Genomic DNA, 19,958 nt, shown 5'->3' with positions numbered 1-19,958 from the left:
ATATAACTTTATAGTGACATGCAAAATTGAGTTTTAAATAATAATAATTAAAAAATATCAATGGCATATCAAATAAAATAAAAAAACAAATTGAATGCCTCTTTTCGGCGGCGGGTTTGAGTTGTGGCGGGGTTTGGTGGTAGCGGGGGTGTATATTGTAGCGTCCCGGAAGAGTTAGTGATGCAAGGGGTTCTGGGTATTTGTTCGGTTGTGTTTATGTTGTGGTACGGCGCGGATGTTCTCCCGAAATGTGTTTGTCATTCTTGTTTGCTGTGGGTTCACAGTGTGGCGTATATTTGCAACAGTGTTAAAGTTGTTTATACGGCCACCCTCAGTGTGACCTGTATGGCTGTTGAGCAAGTATGCCTTGCATACACTTGTGTGTGTGTATGAGCCGCATATTTTATGTGCGTGGGCCGGCACGCTGCTTTTATGGAGAAAAAGCGGACGTGGCGACATGTAGAGAACGCCAAAGGCAGTGCTTTTACGGCACGCCCCCAATATTATTGTCTTGGTGGAAATCGGGAGAAATTCGAGAGGGGCACTGAACTCCGGGAGTCTCCCGGAAAAATCGAGAGGGTTGACGAGTATGAGTATTAGTTGTGAATGCGGTGTTACAGCGGCGGGCCAGCTCTAATGTTAATTTGATATTGCCTCAAGGGCCAAATGAAATTACACGGTGGGCCAAATTTGGCCCGCGGGCCAGAGTTTGACACCCATGGTTTAATGCATCCAGCGGTGCATCACAGCAAAATTAGGCATATTAATGTGTTAATTCCACCACTGTATATATCCATCAATCCATCCATCTTCTTCCGCTTATCCGAGGTCAGGTCGCGGGGGCAACAGCCTAAGCAGGGAAGCCTTGACTTTCCTCTCCCCAGCCACTTCGTCCAGCTCCTCCCGAGGGATCCCGAGGCGTTCCCAGGCCAGACAGGAGACATAGTCTTCCCAACGTGTCCTGGGTCTTCCCCGTGACCTCCTACTGGTCGGACCTGTCCGAAACACCTCCCTAGAGAGGCGCTGAGGTGGCATCCTGACCAGATGCCCGAACCACCTCGTATCAGTTGATATCAGAATTGGTAATTAAGAGTTGGAAAATATCGGATATCGGCAAAAAAGCCATTATCGGACATCTTTAGTTGTCAACATAAGTGGAATGGAAATAAGACATTTTCTTTCCTGACTTTGCCGAGAGAGAAAAAGGGAGTGGTCAACAATTAAGAACATTTTAACCTGCGCTAGGTTTCCTCATTTTTATTTCGATTCCTCTGCTTTCATATGATATTTTCTTTGATAATTATACTCCAATTCAGTGCTTCTCAAACTGTTTTCACCAAGTACCACTTCAGAAAACAGCTGACTCTCCGAGTACCTCCATAATGACCACAATTAAAATTCCGTAGCGTAGTAGGCCTAAGTATTCATTAAAAACTAAACAGATGTTTTATTTCACAAGTATATCTAATATTTTTGTGTAACATTCCACACAGTTTGAACAGTAACACTGTGTTTGAATATAGGAAAAATCAAGTGATTGTTTGGCGTGCCACTAAATGGTGCCCTAGATGGAGTTTGAGAATCTAATCCGGGGATAAACAATCCGCGGCTCTAGAGAGGCTCTTTAGCCTGGCTTTTAGTGACTCCATAGACCTCTTTTAGAGATGTGTGAAAATGGAAATAGATGAAGAAAATTTTTTTTTTTTTTTTATATGTCTTCTGTAGGAGGACAAACATGACACAAACCTTCCTAATTGTTACAAATCCCACTGCTTATATTAAACATGCTTCACTGATGAGAACCTTTGGCAAGCACCGTTTTGTCCTACTGATTTCAGCGATCCTTGAACTCATCGTAGTTTGTTTACATGTACAAATTTCTCCGATGCTGCCACAAAAAACGTTATTTATGCCACCCCTTCTTTATTTCATTTTGTCCACCACACCTTTTATGCTGTGCGTGAATACACAAAGCCGAGCTTTGTTGATGTTATTAATTTGCTGGAGGGCGTATCAGGCATACTTGGCTAATCCATGACTGCAAGCTAATTGATGCTAACATGCTATATAGGCTAGCTGTATGTACATATTGCATCATTATCTAATATTGTTACGCCCATTTGATTGCAGACTCTTACTGACACCTTGTGGCGATATGAAAATACTACGCTTCGTTAGTTTGGGCATTTTTGGGTTGACGATGTCAGTTCAGTTCATGGGACAATTGAGAAGTAGACAAGTTGTGTTAGCTCTTACAAGCCTTGGAAAAGAGAAGTCTGTAAGTGAACGATTTAACTTGTTTATGTAACTCAATATTAAGGTGGAAAGTAGTTAAATTTGATAGTAAGATGTTTATATAAAAATGATTTTTGTTCACTGTTTTAATCGATGTTTTGAGGACTTAAAATGGCAAGCATTTCCACCATCGAAATAGTTTCAACACTCAACAGTGTTTGTTTGATGATAATGTTGTGTAATTGTGTAAAGCTAATATTTACATATTGTGTTTTACATTTCAGTATGTTTTTTGAATCATATAGCTTATACCTTTGTCATTGTGCATATTTCAGTTTTACAAAATAAAAGTCCAGTGCAAGACAAGATCTTTAAAAATAGCCATATTTATAAAATTATATTGCTGAATTGATGGTATGTCTAATACGTCTATTTTTGACAGTCCATATATGTACAGGATTGATTAAATACCAATATTTGCATTTTATCCTGCCATTATTGTGTGCACCGGTTCAGTAGATCAGCTGTGCGTGTGCTATCAGGTTTGGCTGTGGTTTTAGTAAACGCAAACTTTTAGTAGATCTAGCCCTTAAAGAATAAACACTTTGGGCCTGATTTACTAAAGGTTTGCGTGTACTAAAACCACCCGCAAACCTGATAGTACACGCACAGCTGAGCTACTAAACATGTGCAAAGTGTCTGTTAAGTCAACAGAATAAGGCGTGCAATCCATCTTTATTTTCATAATTGTGCAAAATATTTGCTGATCATAAAAACGCCCACAAAACGGGGAAGAGAAAATGCACGTATGATTATTTACCACACGCAGAGTGATTTATTAACACATCACTGCTTTGGGAGCACTATTTTGCATTTTTATTCAGCACCTGTGAGCAAGAAAAGATCGTTGCACACACTGCAAAGACAGACAAGAATCCTTCGACGTGTGTGGGTCAACATATTTGCACGATCAGAAATAAAAATGTTAAACATGTCATCTATTCAGCAATTTACTTTTATAATTCTATAGCTTTAATTGATACATTTTGCATTTTTAAATGTTTATTTTGATTGAGTAAATACACTACTACAATAGGGCGGCACAGTGGAGGAGGGGTTAGTGCGTCTGCCTCACAATACGAAGGTCCTGAGTAGTCCTGGGTTTAATTCCGGGCTCGGGATCTTTCTGTGTGGAGTTTGCATGTTCTCCCCGTGACTGCGTGGGTTCCCTCTGGGTACTCCGGCTTCCTCCCACTTCCAAAGACATGCACCTGGGGATAGGTTGATTGGCAACACTAAATTGGCCCTAGTGTGTGAATGTGAGTGTGAATGTTGTCTATCTATCTGTGTTGGCCCTGGGATGATATTGCAACTTGTCCAGGGTGTACACCGCCTTCCGCCCGATTGTAGCTGAGATAGCCACCAGCATCCCCCGCAACCCCAAAGGGAATAATCGGTAGTAAATGAATGGATGGGCATTACTACAATATATCTCCAACATAAAACGACATCTTTTACTGTGCATTTTCTCATTCCAGATTCACAAAAGCGCTTTTGATTAGATCCACAACCTCGTGCACAGGATTAAATGTCAGTGTGCATATGTTTCTGTTGTCTGGATTGCACATCAGCAAAAGTGTACAGATTATAGTTGTGTGCTGCTGGTTCAACACATGGCACACAGGTATGAGCATGATAACATGAATGTGGAGTAAATGCCGTGGTAAAAGTCCTACATGCACACAAAACCCTTGTTTAAATAAGGTGGTCTGCAACACTTTTCAATTGCACGCCCAGTCTTAGTAGATCACACGCAACACGTCCATTCATGGTACACGCTATTTTATTTTTTGCACTCGCTGTTTAGCGCATTGGTTTAGATCTTAGTACATCAGGCCCTTTGAAGGCTCGACAAAAACAAAAAAAAAGACTCATACATTAAGTTTAAAGGGAAACTTCACTTTTTGGGTAGAATTTTGCCTATCGTTCCCAATCATGAGAGACAAGAAGACAAAAGTTTTTTTTTTGTTTGCTTTCTAACATTTAAGAAATCAGCGTCTTTGAGGTGGCTAGCAATACAGCTAATGGAAACGATCAATTCCAGCTCTAAAAAACTTTAACAATGCATTTTAAAAACGTCAACAATACTTCATTTACGTCCCGTAACTTGTATAAAAACCAAACTGTAGCAACAATGTTATTGTAAGAGCAAACACTGAGGAACTATTTTTCTATCGTACTAAAACATCGACATGCTTCGGTGTTAGCCGTAAAACTACAGCAAGAAATAAGATAGCTTCTACGTCGGCACAAAATTCGTTTGAGTTTGTAATGCACAACATTGCAATAGAACACCAATGTAAACTGACAGCAAAACATGAACAATCATATTAAAGTATCTGTAAAATAATAGCCCACATTCCATGTTTTGTTTGTACACAGCGGAGCTAGCCAGACAGCGTATGTATTGTAGTTGTACTAACAAGCATGGCGTGCTGTGTGTATCATGATTGATATTAAAGTGACACACTCAATGGACAGTTGTTCGCCTAGTCCAGCTGGCATGGTTGTTTCCTGTTCCTTTTAGGTAAGCACTCCATTTATGTCGAAATAAATTGTCTCCAAGTTCCATGTTGGCAGCTTCTTATCGCTTTCACCTCACTCTCGTGGCTTCCGTGTGTTCCAACTGTCACTCTTCCTCCATTCTTGCTTCTATAAGCAACACCATATTTAGCTTCAAAAGAATAAGGTTGTAAATCCTTATTTGTCCAAAAGTAGTCGTCTTCGTTGTTTGTTCCTAAGTTTGCCATGAATAGAAAACACACTCACATTTGATTCAGGAAGTAGGAACACACATGTTGCCAGAAGTCAGATGTGTGCTGCTATGGAAACAGAAATCAATGCGCAGAAGAAGTCAGTTCCGGTATTGATTAAAATGACTAAAACACAGTAAATATTGTACATCTTACATATTGTTAAGAATGTGTCTGTTATTACATTATACATAAACTTGCAGTGTGAATACAAAAAGTTTATCGAGGGTTTTGAAGTTGTCTTAGAGGACTTTAAAGGCTGCACCAGTGACTCCCATTAGCCCATACTTGCCAACCATCACGATTTTTCTGGGAGACTCCTGAATTTCAGTTCCCCCTCCCCCGAAAATCTCCCGGGGCAACCATCCTCCCTAATTTCTCCAGATTTCCACTCGGACAACAATATTGGGGGCGTGTCTTAAAGACACCGCCTTTAGCATTCTCTACAACCTGTCATCACGTCCGCTTTTCCTCCATTCAAACAGCGCGTCGGCCCAGTCACATAATATATGCGGCTTTATCAGACACACATAAGTGAATGCAAGGCATACTTGGTCAAAAGCCATACATGTCACACTGAGGGTGGCCGTATCATAAACTTTAACACTGTTACAAATATGCTCCACACAGTGAACCCACACCAAACAAGAAAGACAAACATATTTCGGGAGAAAATCCGCACCGTAACACAACATAAACACAACAGAACAAATACCCAAAACCCCTTGCAGCACTAACTCTTTCGGGACGCTACCACCCCACCGCCCCATTTCTCGAATTCGGAGGTCTGAAGGTTGGCAAGTATTCATTTTTCAAGCATTTTTTAATCATGTACTTGTCTCTCATTAAGATTGTGAACGCACCGTAACACAGCATAAACACAACAGAACAAATACCCAGAACCCTAGCAGCACTAACTCTTCTGGGACGCTACAATATGCACCCCGCTACTACCAAACCCCCGTCCCTCCCATCTCTTGAGTTCGGAGGTCTGTAGGTTGGCAAGTATGCATTTTTCAAGCATTTTTTAATTGTGTTCTTGTCTCTCATAAAGATTATGAACGCGCCATAACACAACAGAACAAATACCCAGAACCCCTAGCAGCACTAACTCTTCCGGGATGTTACAATATACACCCCGCTACTACCAAACCCCCGTCCCTCCAATCTCTCGAATTCGGAGGTCTGTAGGTTGGCAAGTATGCATTTTTCAAACATTTTTAATTGTGTTCTTGGCTCTCATAAAGATTGTGAATGCACCGTAACACAGCATAAACACAACAGAACAAATACCCAGAACCCCTTGCAGCACTAACTCTTCCGGGACGCTACAATATACACCCCGCTACTACCAAACCCCCGTCCCTCCCATCTCTCGAATTCAAAGGTCTGTAGGTTGGCAAGTATTCATTTTTCAAGCATTTTTTAATCATGTACTTGTCTCTCATAAAGATTGTGAACGCACCGTAACACAACATAAACACAACAGAACAAATACCCAGAACCCATCACAGCTCTTAACTCTTCCGGGACGCTACAATATACACCCCACTACCACCTACACCCCCTCCCTCCCTCCATCTCTTGAATTCGGAGGTCTGAAGGTTGGCAAGTATGCATTTTTCAAGCATTTTTTAATCGTGTTCGTGTTGTGAACAATAGGCAAAATCCCAAAAAAGTGCAGGTCCCCTTTAATGGCAAAGACTACTTCCTGACTAAGGCATCACATTGCGGAATGTACACTACTGCCATCTAACATCTTGGAATTGCAACTGCACGCAAAGTCTACTGTTTAACCCTTGAGGTGTAAGAAAATATGGACGGCTCAGTGTTTAATGTCGAAACAAACAAACAATTAAACAATTAACATTGTCTTAATGATGTTAAAAAACAACAATCATTGAACAGTTTTAAAGTTTATTTTAAAAAACAAAACATTGTTATACATGAAAAGTCTGTGAAAAATGTTAAAGTGGGAGGGCTCAAATAGCAATTATGCCTAGGGCCAAAATTTAGCCATGCAGGCAACAAATGACTGAAACGTGTGTTTGAGTATACCGTTTTTCCTTGAATTGCCGCCGGGGCGCTAATTAATTTAAAACCTCTTCTCACTCCTGCGCTTACCAAAGGCATGTGGTAAAAGTAAGCATGCGCTAATTATTTAAAAACGTCTTCTCACTCCGGCACTTACCAAAGGCGTGCAGTAAACATTTGAGTGTGATGTAAGCTTGGACCTTAAATAAGACTGAATAGGTCTTAATCTTCTTCCCTCTATGCGATTTCAAATTACCGGTATTGAAATCAGCCTCTTCCATTTTGAAAATGATGACAGGGGAAGTGTCACTGGTGACATCACGAGTTTGACCAGGCGGTAATACTAAGCATACGCTAATTATTTTGTGAAGTGAGTAATTCAAGGCAGGCACACACTATATGCCCTGCAGCAATTCAAGGTAATACGGTATTTTAAAATTAAATGTATTTGTCTTAAAAATTAAAAACCCTCTAAGACAAAACACATTTTATGGAGATGTGTTGTGATTTTCTACTAACAACTCCATTTCCAAGCCTGTGGGTATAAATGTGATGTGTCTCTCCATTGATCCCTTCTAGTAAGACAGAGGAGGAGCAGAGAGGAAAGGAGGAGGAGAAAGAGGAGGAGGATGTAGGATGGAGCTGACTTGCATGGGATGCTGATGCTGTTGCATGCTGCCTCCATCCCTCTCTCTCTCTCTCTCCCTCACCCATGGTTTGGAGGAGGAAGAAGAAAAAGAAGAAGAAGAAGAAGAAGAAGAAGAAGAAGAAGAAAAAAACAAGGAGTGGTTGTGTGATTCCCGCTTAGCTCACGAGACAGAAAGAAACGGCACGAGGGTGGAGGAAGAGGAGGAGGAAGAGTAGGAAGAGGAGGAAGAAGGGGGGGAGGGCGTTACCCCCCAACACCCCCCAGCACTTCAGCATGGATCCAATGTGGAGACAAACGGAGCGGCTTCTCTCCGACCGAGCGGTAAGTTGAATATGTCCCTTTTTTTTATTCCGTAGCCATCGTTTCGAATGGTGCGAGAGCAAAAAGAATAGGCAAACAACAATGTCGGGCGCCACTTTATGACAACGTGATCCTTCAAGTGGATTCAACGCGGCTGAAAACGGTTCCAAAGGAGGTTCTGAGTGGACCCGATGATGGTAATAACGCAGCTCGAGGAAGCGAGGCATCTTGGCGGGGCAAGGAATCAAAAATACAAAGGCAATTAAAATACTGGTATAGTATTCCATTTTGAGCGATGAAGGCAACATTAGGTGGTGCTTGCCACTACACCCGTGGACAGGTGAGGGTGCTGGCTATGTGCTGGAACCTGAGCAAGAGCCCAATTGAGACAATGGAAGAGAACCCATAAGTTTGAGCCTAAAAAGTTGGGAAAAAGGCAGAGATCTGCACATATCTTGTATATATTCATTCAAAACGTTATTATGAATGATTTTGTACATGGTGACTATTGTCATGCAGTGTACTGTAGCAGGAGGTTTACAGCGTCATCATCATCATAGCAGCCGCCTTTAGTTCCGAGCAATTAAGCAGCAATGCAGCATGCACTCGCTCTGGTGTTTGCTTCCACATGTAAAATGTCAGGTATATATATATATATGTATATATAAAGGTAGAGTAATAGGCCTGTGGTAGGAGACACCACAGGACCCTGCAGACTGAGCATCATGCATTAAGGCCCTCCAGCTGGAGCCAGTTCACTTTTAATCAAGTCAATTGAGGAAACTGATTCCCTCCTAAATGGGAAAAACCAGATGTCTTTTTTTCCGCGAAATAAAGTTAGCCCGACGCAGCGCAGCAATAAATGAAAGGCTAATCATGTGAATATGTGGATGCGGGAGGAGGTCATGTGACGTAAATGTTAAAGTGCACCCCCCTCCTCTTTGGAAAGGAAAGGAAGGAAAGGGGGATGATGGAGCATCCCAATGGTTGGCCGGTGGCTGGGTGACACGCATCGGGCCGCGGCAGGTCAGGTGTGTTTTAACACCTTTTGAGAAGCTCGGAGAGAAGAGGACTCGGACATTTGGACGGAAAATTAAAAATAAGAGGACTTTTTTTTTTTTTTTTTAACCACACCCGTTTTATACATTAAATTCCAATGGCAGAAATGCTAAAGAAAGGTAAAAAAAAATGAATAATAAAGTCACAAAATCGTGTCAAGCGTCAGTTTCTGCAATCGTCAGCGTGTGCTCTGATATGAACACCGCAGCAAGAGACAATAAGTCCAATCTGATGAAATCCCAAACGTTTCAAGGAGTATGATGGGTGGTAAGGTGGGGGGTGAACATGGAGAGCAGTGGCATTTCCGAACTACACTTCAAACTGTGACAAAAATCAGCCCATGGTGATCCACCCATCCATTTGCTACCGCTTATTCTGATAGTTCGCTAAATGTGCGTTACCCCGCAAGCTAATGTGCTGACGTAACTTGAGTCCATTCACGTTCCACCGGTGTATATTGTAGGGAAGTCGAGGCTTACCTCTAATTGCCACTCAAACACTTCCTGTTCGCAACCCCGTTTAGCTGCTTTGCTAGACTAGACTGGCATGTAAACAAAGGGGTCCGTTTCTACAAGAAAACCAGACTAAGATTAAAAGATTGCTCTACCGTAGTAAACCATTAAATACACAATCTTAGTAAAAGTTTTTGCATGGTATTGTCTGTATATACGGTATTATACATACCATCGCGCGCTCCGATGAAGAATGAGTACCTCTAAATTTGGTTAAGTTGGCTGTATTTATTCAAAAAAGTATAAAATGTCAGATAAAAATTAAAAAAACAAAATTGAAAAGCATTAATTTTAAATTTTAGAATGTAACTTCCCGCACAAACCTACTCTTTTTTTTATATTTCATCTACAACCTGTTATGGCAGAAAACTGCAGTAGCATTATATATATATATATATATATATATATTATATATATATATAACTAAATCACTACGTATCCCCCCCTGGTGTGAATATAAACAGTATTACGGCCTCACTATCCCATGAAGCAAATTCATTTTGAAGTTGTTTTTTTGTTTTTTTTCCAGAAACACAAAGTCAAAAGAGATTTTTATTTTTTTTTGCCATTAGAATGAATTAACGTACAACATTTGAAGCTACATGTTTGTCATTGGACAGCAACAATATGCAATTTTTGCATACACTATAACTTCCTGCTTGGATTTCTTCTGCAGCCCATTTAGACAATAACAGAATACTGTATTTCCTTGAATTGCCGCCGGGGCGCTAATTAATTTAAAACCTCTTCTCACTCCTGCGCTTACCAAAGGCATGCGGTAAAAGTAAGCATGCGCTAATTATTTTCAAACCTCTTCTCACTCCGGCACTTACCAAAGGTATGCAGTAAAAATTTGAGTGTGATGTAAGCTTAGACCTTAAATCCTACTGAATAGCTCTTAATCTTCTTCCTTTTACGCGATTTCAAATTACCGGTATTGAAACCAGCCTCCTCAGTTTTGAAAATGATGACAGGGGAAGTGTCACTGGTGACGTCACGAGTTTGACCAGGCGGTAATACTGAGCACGCGCTAATTATTTTGGGAAGTGAGTTTGATTCAAGGCTGGCGCATACTATATGCCCTGTGGCAATTCAAGGAAATACGGTAGGTAAGCTTACAGGGTGATTTTTTTAAAGTACAAACAACCACTCTCTTCCTTTTATTATTTTCAGATTAAAAAAATATATTTTTTTACCTTTTAGGCAGCAAACTATTTCAACCAGTCTACACTATATGTATACTTACAGGGTGTTTTTTTCTAAGTACTAAACAACTGCTTTCCACCTCCTATTCTCTTTTTAAACACAGGCCATTTAGGCAAGACACTAGTCGGGCCTGAATCCACTTTATATATACATAAATACTAATGCATTGCAGAGTGAAACAATGAAATATATTTTCTTTACTTCTATTAAGCTAGTTCAGCATTATCACATTTGAGGATGTGACACACTGTTGAAAGTAACGGTGTTGCACAATTTAACTGTATTTGTTCCAGAAGCTACAGGTGGCACAAGTGTACATGTCAAATGTAACGTGTACAAAATCAGTCATTTTATTACTATAGACATGGTAATGGGTATAGTTTGACTTCAAACATGTTTACAAAAAGATAAAGAACATTTTAATTAAAATACATTATAAATAATACAAATAATTTAGAATACTTATAAAAAAATAATGTATACTAAAGATAATAAAAACATATATATATATAAATATATATATATATAATGTTTTAAACTAATAAATATAACAATCCTGATGATAATTATAACAATAATTATAATAAAATAAAAATGTATTTCATTTATAAGCGTCTTTTAAAAACTGAAAGACATTGAACAGTATAAGATTAAAGTAACATTTACAAAATGCCACAATGGAATCACAGTGAAGTACTTGATACTCCAGTGTGATTCAATTTTCCACGTCTCATGTTCACACTTGCTTGCAGCCTTCAACGTGTCTGAAAAGGAGCGGGAAAAAGCAAAGCTTATTTCACCCCCCCCCCCCCCCCCCCCTCCACACACACACCACCCCTCACCCTCTCCATGTATCAGCAATTACTACTAATGTGTAATGTACCTTTTTATCATTATTTAAAGAAAACTATAAGAAAAAAAAAGTGTAGTAAGTCAATAGGATTGGTTGATATACTGTGGCCTGTTCAACATTAAAAAGTACATAGTGAAAAAAAATGAATTTGTATAAGTAATTAAATGTTTAAAAGCATAAAGACAGCAAAAACATTTCTCCGGAGGGAGCTGTCCTCTGTGCTGATGCAACATGCCGCCAACTCCCCGCCCACTCTTTACCCATGGATGCCCCCCCCCCACTCCTCGCCCTCACCCGCTCCTACTTCCACGATGGATGCCGTTTGATTGACAAGAACTGCTCCCTAATTGGCGAACCTGTAGTCTGAATGTACTCTCCCTGAGGAGGGTGGGCGCCTGGCGTTGAGGAGGCGTTCGTAAAAAGGAAGGGATTGAGGGCGTGAATGAAATGTAGGGGGGGTCAGGCCGAGGTAAGAAGCAAACATGTGTTTGGTAATTCGTATAATTGAACATACTACCCCGCTCAACCCCCCTTCTGTCCGTGCTCTGTAGGAGCATTTACAGTGGGGCAAAAAGGTATTTAGTCAGCCACCGATTGTGCGAGTTCTCCCACTTAAAATAATGACAGAGGTCTGTAATTTTCATCATAGGTACACTTCAACTGTGAGAGACAGAATGTGAAAAAATTCACATTGCAGGAATTTTAAAGAATTTATTGGTAAATTATGGTGGAAATTAAGTATTTGGTCAACCATTCAAAGCTCTCACTGATGGAAGGAGGTTTTGGCTCAAAATCTCACGATACATGGCCCCATTCATTCTTTCCTTAACACGGATCAATCGTCCTGTCCCCTTAGCAGAAAAACAGCCCCAAAGCATGATGTTTCCACCCCCATGCTTCCCAGTAGGTGTGGTGTTCTTGGGATGCAACTCAGTATTCTGCTTCCTCCAAACACGACAAGTTGAGTTTATACCAAAAAGTTCTATTTTGGTTTCATCTGACCACATGACATTCTCCCAATCCTCTGCTGTATCATCCATGTATCCATTTTGGTATAAACTCAACTCGTCGTGTTTGGAGGAAGAAGAATACTGAGTTGCAACCCAAGAACACCATACCTACTGTGAAGCATGGGGGTGGAAACATCATGCTTTGGGGCTGTTTTTCTGCTAAGGGGACAGGACGATTGATCCGTGTTAAGGAAAGAATGAATGGGGCCATGTATTGTGAGATTTTGAGCCAAAACCTCCTTCCATCAGTGAGAGGCTGACTACTTCCCCCACCCTCCCCCCACTGTAGATACTGCATATGTTTACTGAGATGCACTCAGTTGATGAGCGTTTTTATTTATTTGTATTTTTTTTAAAGGTCGCTGCATTGTTACTGTCTTCACATGTGTCCTGTCTTATAGGCGCTGCTGACCCTTCGGCCTCGCTGGAAAAGACGACGGCGTGCACTCTCGACCACGGGTATTCTTGGGTTGATAATACAGATGTTGATGTTATTGCTTGAGAATACGCGTAGTCGAGTGGAGGCTTTGTCAGCGTCGCCGGGCCTCAATAGGGCGTTGGTCAAAGAGAAGGTGGTGGTGGTAGGGGGAGGGGGGGGGGATTTTAATGGCTAAGCTTTAACCAGGATGCAATCATCATCAAATCCACTCGCTTCAATGCTGATTTCATTTAGCACCCTAGGTTTATCAAGCGCGCCCCTCTTAGCACCTGTGGAGGAAATGAGTTTGCGAGGATCTCCTGCATGAGGCGACCTCCTGCACTATAAGATCAAGCCCACCCTGATCCCCCCTCCCCAAACGCTCCTCCAAAGCATTAGTTCAGGGAGATTAACACCAAAGTCACATGTTAATTACAAACCTTCTCTTGTCAGTCAGCCGTGCCCCCGAGAGAAGAGACCATAATCTCATCACCGGTGAGAGGATTTTGTCAGCCTCTTTTCACCAATCATTTTTGCAGGATTGTACACATAAAAGGCAGAAAACTGGTCCGTTGATGTTGACACAATTATCTTTGGATGATGCAATATCAATGTACATAACGCTGCATTGTCTACACAAATAAATACCACATATTCAGTTATTTTCATGGCAGAATGTACATACATGTGTATATACATATATATATAAATATATATGTATGTATGTAAATATATATACATATGCATCTATCCACACACATATGTATATAAATAAATATATGTATATAAATAAAAAAAATTAAATCATGTATGTATGTATGTAGATATATATATATATATATATAGACAGTAGGGCAAAAAAGTATTTAGTCAGCCACCGATTGTGCAAGTTCTCCACTTAAAATGATGACAGAGGTCTGTCATTTTCATCATAGGTACATTTCAACTGTGAGAGACAGAATGTGAACAAAAATCCAGGAATTCACATTGTAGGAATTTTCAAGAATGTATTTGTAAATTATGGTGGAAAATAAGTACTTGGTCAACCATTCAAAGCTCTCACTGATGGAAGGTTTTGGCTCAAAATCTCACGATACATGGCCCCATTCATTCTTTCCTTAACACGGATTAGTCGTCCTGTCCCCTTAGCAGAAAAACAGCCCCAAAGCATGATGTTTCCACCAGCATGCTTCACAGTAGGTGTGGTGTTCTTGGGATGAATCTCAGTATTCTTCTTCCTCCAAACACGACGAGTTGAGTTTATACCAAAAAGTTCTATTTTGGTTTCATCTGACCACATGACATTCTCCCAATCCTCTGCTGTATCATCCATGTGCTCTCTGGCAAACTTCAGACAGGCCTGGACATGCACTGGCTTAAACAGGGGGACACATCTGGCACTGCAGGATTTGATTCCCTGTCGGCGTAGCGTGTTACTGATGGTAACCTTTGTTACTTTGGTCCCAGCTCTCTGTAGGTCATTCACCAGGTACCCCCGTGTGGTTCTGGGATTTTTGCTCACCGTTCTCATGATTATTTTGACCCCACGGGATGAGATCTTCCTTGGAGCCCCAGATCGAGGGAGATTATCAGTGGTCTTGTATGTCTTCCATTTTCTGATAATTGCTCCCACAGCTGATTTTTTCACACCAAGCTGCTTGCCTGCTGTAGATTCACTCTTACCAGTCTGGTGCAGATCTACAATTATTTTCCTGGTGTCCTTCGACAGCTCTTTGGTCTTGGCCATAGAGGAGTTTGGAGTCTGACTGTTTGAGGCTGTGGACAGGTGTCTTTTATACAGCTAAGTTAAAACAGGTTCCATTAATACAGGTAACGAGTGGAGGACAGAAGAGCTTCTTAAAGAAGAAGTTACAGGTCAGTGAGAGACAAAGATCTTCCTTGTTTGAAGTGACCAAACACTTATTTTCCACCATAATTTACAAATAAATTCTTTAAAATTCCTGCATTTTTTTTTTCACATTCTGTCTCTCACAGTTGAAGTGTACCTATGATGAAAATTACAGACCTCTGTCATCATTTTAAGTGGAGAACTTGCACAATCTGTGGCTGACTAAATACTTGTTTTGCCCCACTGTGTGTATGTATGTGTATATATATATATATATATATATATATATATATATATATATATATATACATATACATATACATACATATATATATATATATATATATATATATATAGTGTGTGTGTATAGTAATGTTAACAATACAACAGCAATGTGAATTTATTGGGACATAAGAAAGCAAAAAATAAAAATAAGTAAAAAAAAATAAAGAAAAAAAATTCACTGGTTCAAATGTAACTTAAATAATGGGTTTAACTATGTAAAGCGCTTTGAGTCACGAGAGAAAAGCGCTATATAAATATAATTCACTTAACCCTTCACTTCACATGGGCGCTTTGAGTCACTAGAAAAAAGCGCTATATAACTATAATTCACTTAACCCTTCACTTCACATGGGATAAATGGGGGTTTACACTGCAGTCATTTTGACTTGTTATTTTTTGTGAAGAGACTTGCCTCACAGGCACAGCGTTCTTCCGCGCGGTTTGTTTTTCTTTTTACACATTTGGTCGGCAGTTAATATTGTTGAAATGTTACTTCAAATATTGCATCGTGCCACCACAGAGGCGTACCAGTGATGGCAAAGAGGGGGGAAAGTTCTCTAAATACCACTATACTGTAAGAATGTACAAATATTTTACAGCGAGACATTAAGGAACAGTAAAACAACAATTGTGAAGTTACAGCACATTGTTGTAATTTTATTGCAATTAACTGTAAAACCCCATGCACTACCACGAATTGATTAACGTGGACCCCGCCTTAAACAAGTTGAAAAACTTATTCGGGTGTTACCATTTAGTGGTCAATTGTACGGAATATGTACTGTACTGTGCAATCTACTAATACAAGTTTCAATCAATCAAAAAACAGCTCTGCAGTTACAGTAAATTGCTGTAAAGATACTTCACATTACTGCGAAAATATTGCGACTATTAGTCAGTAATTTATATAGTTAACTATAATTATAGGTAATTTCAACCTATTGTAATTAAATGTAGAATATAGCATGTCATTTTATTGTAAATCACGGCTCGGTGGTTACAGTAAATGACTTTAAATGTGACTGTGAAAGTAATGCAAGCGTCACTACATTATGCTGACTTTACAGTGTACCACCAGTACTACTATTGTACTACATTTACCTACTTGGAGGGAAATGGGGGTTGCTGTGCCTACATACAGTGGGGCAAAAAAGTATTTAGTCAGCCACCTATTTGTGCAAGTTCTCCCACTTAAAATGATGACAGAGGTCTGTAATTTTCATCATAGGTACACTTCAACTGTGAGAGACAGAATGTGGGAAAAAAAATCCAGGAATTCACATTGTAGGAATTTCAAATAATTTATTTGTAAATTATGGTGGAAAATAAGTATTTGGTCAACCATTCAAAGCTCTCACTGATGGAAGGAGCTTTTAATAATAATAATAATATTGGATTAGATTTATATTGCGCTTTTCTATTGTTAGATACTCGAAGCGCTCACACAGAAGTGGGAACCCATCATTCATTCACACCTGGTGGTGGTAAACTCATCATTCATTTACCAGTGTGAGCGGCACCGGGGGCAAGGGTAAAGTGTCCTGCCCAAAGACACAACGGCAGCGATTTGGATGTCAATAGGTGGGAAGCGAACCTGCAACCCTCAGGTTTCTGGCACGGCCGCTCTACCCACTACACTCACGATACATGGCCCCATTCATTCTTTCCTTAACACGGATCAATAATCCTGTCCCCTTAGCAGAAAAACAGCCCCAAAGCATGATGTTTCCACCCCCCATGCTTCACAGTAGGTGTGGTGTTCTTGGGATGCAACTCAGTATTCTTCTTCCTTGGGCGGCATAGCTCAGTTGGTAGAGTGGCCGTGTCAGCAACTTGAGGGTTGCAGGTTCGATTCCCGCTTGTGCCATCGTAGTTACTGCCGTTGTGTCCTTGGGCAAGACACTTTACCCACCTGCTCCCAGTGCCACCCACACTGGTTTAAATGTAACTTAGATATTGGGTGTCACTATGTAAAGCGCTTTGAGTCACTTGAGAAAAAGCGCTATATAAATATAATTCACTTCACTTCACTTCACTTCCTCCAAACACGACGAGTTGAGTTTATACCAAAATGGATACATGGATGATACAGCAGAGGATTGGGAGTATGTCATGTGGTCAGATGAAACAAAAATAGAACTTTTTGGTATAAACTCAACTTGTCGTGTTTGGAGGAAGCAGAATACTGAGTTGCATCCCAAGAACACCATACCTACTGGGAAGCATGGGGGTGGAAACATCATGCTTTGGGGCTGTTTTTCTGCTAAGGGGACAGGACGATTGATCCGTGTTAAGGAAAGAATGAATGGGGCCATGTATCGTGAGATTTTGAGCCAAAACCTCCTTCCATCAGTGAGAGCTTTGAATGGTTGACCAAATACTTAATTTCCACCATAATTTACCAATAAATTCTTTAAAATTCCTGCAATGTGAATTTTTTCACATTCTGTCTCTCACAGTTGAAGTGTACCTATGATGAAAATTACAGACCTCTGTCATCATTTTAAGTGGGAGAACTTGCACAATCGCTACTATTTTGCCCCACTGTATATGTATGACTCCACACACATTAGCCATGAGGTTCAGGGGCTCCACAGGCCAACAGGGAAATAAGGCATCGATTTTGCTTATATGTTACTATTTTTAGCCGGAATGATGGATGTTTATGTCTTTTATTGATCAAGTTGAGGTGCGGGTCGCTAGGCATGCTGATTAATCAGGAGGGCGACCATGTTGGAATAAAACATTCCAGCTCCATTAGCTTGGTTGCTAAGCGTTTGACTGCAAAGTCAGCGGCGTACTGTATGTAATATACACTTATATCTATATTTATAAGCATCTGTGCGCATATGATGAATTGCACTCCAGTGACTTAATGTTGCATGATTTTTAAACACTGCCTAAGCAGAGCGCGCATTCGACAAAGCAGAATGCAATTAGAGATTTTAATGAGAATTTCACTCTGGCGTGGTGTAAACTTGTTGATTGGACAAAGCAATGTGGGCACACTTTTGTTTGTATTTGTGTGTGTGTGTGTGCGCGCTAAGCAACAAAATGACTATTGTGAGCACAGCTCCAGGTGCCTAGCAACTACACTGCTGTTTCCCTGGCAACAGTTGCCTCGCACTCACTGTGTGGGTGATTGGCAGCCTTGACAACACAGACGGAGTGACCCTTGACCTCACGTGCTGAATGGGAGAGGATAAAGACCAATAGAGAGAGGGGGAGGGCACGCACACACGCAGATACACACAAACACAGGCGCACACACAGACTGACAGAGCAGAGGCTAAGTGATAATCATTCTCCATTGTGATCATCCTCCAGCATGTTTCATAAGGTGTCGTCAATAGCGCTCCAGCTGGGGTCCGTCATCAAACACAATACACACAAACACAAACACACACATCTCATTTATCATCACATGCTACTCCTTTGGTGTGTGATCATCCACCTTCTGTGTACTCCGCTTCTGAATGGAGACATGATGATTGTTTTACTTTGAATTACCAGGAACATTTTGGACATTGGGTGTATAATTATTAAATGGTGATTGTCACTATTTCTTTTTTTTTTTTTTATTGCCACAAAAAAACATGTTCTCAATAAAGCAGGTTTTTGCAAACATTTCAGCTAAGGACACAAATGACATCATGTTTCGCCTAAACATTGACAGCCAGTGACTAAGACCATAATGTCAAATTGTGTGCCTATAACTGACAGATTTTTACTAACTAATAAAAAAACCTTGTATGAAAGCAGTATCTGTTTGATTATTTAGCGAATATTTTTGTGATATGGTGTTACAAATGTGGCAAAAGAAAATTCTGATGTGTTTATATGTGTGTGAGATATATATATATATATATGTGTGTGATATATGTGTATATATATACGTGTGTGTATATATATATATATGTAGACACACGTGTACATACACACATACAGTATAGACACATTGTATATATGTATACACACACAAGTATATATACACACATATACATACAGTATACACACACACACGCATATATATATATATATATATATATATATATATATATATACACATACACATACACAAATTATACATATATACCGGTATATATTATATATATATAAAAAAAAAAAATATATATATATCCATCCATCCATCCATTTCCTACCGCTTATTCCCTGGTGCCTATCTCAGCTACAATCGGGCGGAAGGCGGCATACACCCAGGACAAGTCGCCACCTCATCGCAGGGCCAACACAAATATACATACATATATATATATATATATATATATATATATATATATATATATATATATATATGTGTATACATACATATATATACACACATATATATATACACATATGTATATATATATATATATAAATATATATACATATACACACATATATATATATATATAAGTGTGTGTATATGTATATATATTTATATATATATATACATATATATATATATTTATATATATATATATATATATATATATATATATATATATATATTTATATACACATACACACACATATAAATAGACACACTATCCATCCATCTTCTGCTTATACAAGGTCGGGTCCTGGGGGCAGCAGCCTAAGCAGAGAGGCCCAGACTTCCCTCTCCCCAGCCACTTTGTCCAGCTCCTCCCGAGGGATCTTGAGGCATTCCCATGCCAGCTGGGAGACAATGTCTTCCCAACGCGTTCTGGGTCTTCCCTAGTGTCCTCCT

At 39.9% G+C, this 19,958-nt stretch overlaps 1 protein-coding gene across 2 annotated transcripts in view; it reads left to right on the top strand.

Annotated features, from left to right (window-relative positions):
* The first annotated feature begins 7,667 nt into the window (after nucleotides 1-7,667).
* Nucleotides 7,668-19,958, top strand: part of pld6 (phospholipase D family, member 6) — a 45,979-nt gene continuing 33,688 nt past the window's right edge. For both annotated transcript variants that reach the window (XM_061910246.1, XM_061910175.1), the window contains exon 1: nucleotides 7,668-8,052. In XM_061910246.1, the coding sequence (XP_061766230.1) occupies nucleotides 8,005-8,052 (48 nt within the window). In that variant the 5' untranslated portion in view covers nucleotides 7,668-8,004. The remainder of the gene's footprint in view (nucleotides 8,053-19,958) is intronic.

This window comes from Nerophis ophidion, linkage group LG01 (assembly GCF_033978795.1).
Source record: "Nerophis ophidion isolate RoL-2023_Sa linkage group LG01, RoL_Noph_v1.0, whole genome shotgun sequence".
Classification (NCBI taxonomy): Eukaryota; Metazoa; Chordata; class Actinopteri; order Syngnathiformes; family Syngnathidae; genus Nerophis; species Nerophis ophidion.
This window is presented reverse-complemented; position numbering and strand designations above follow the sequence as displayed.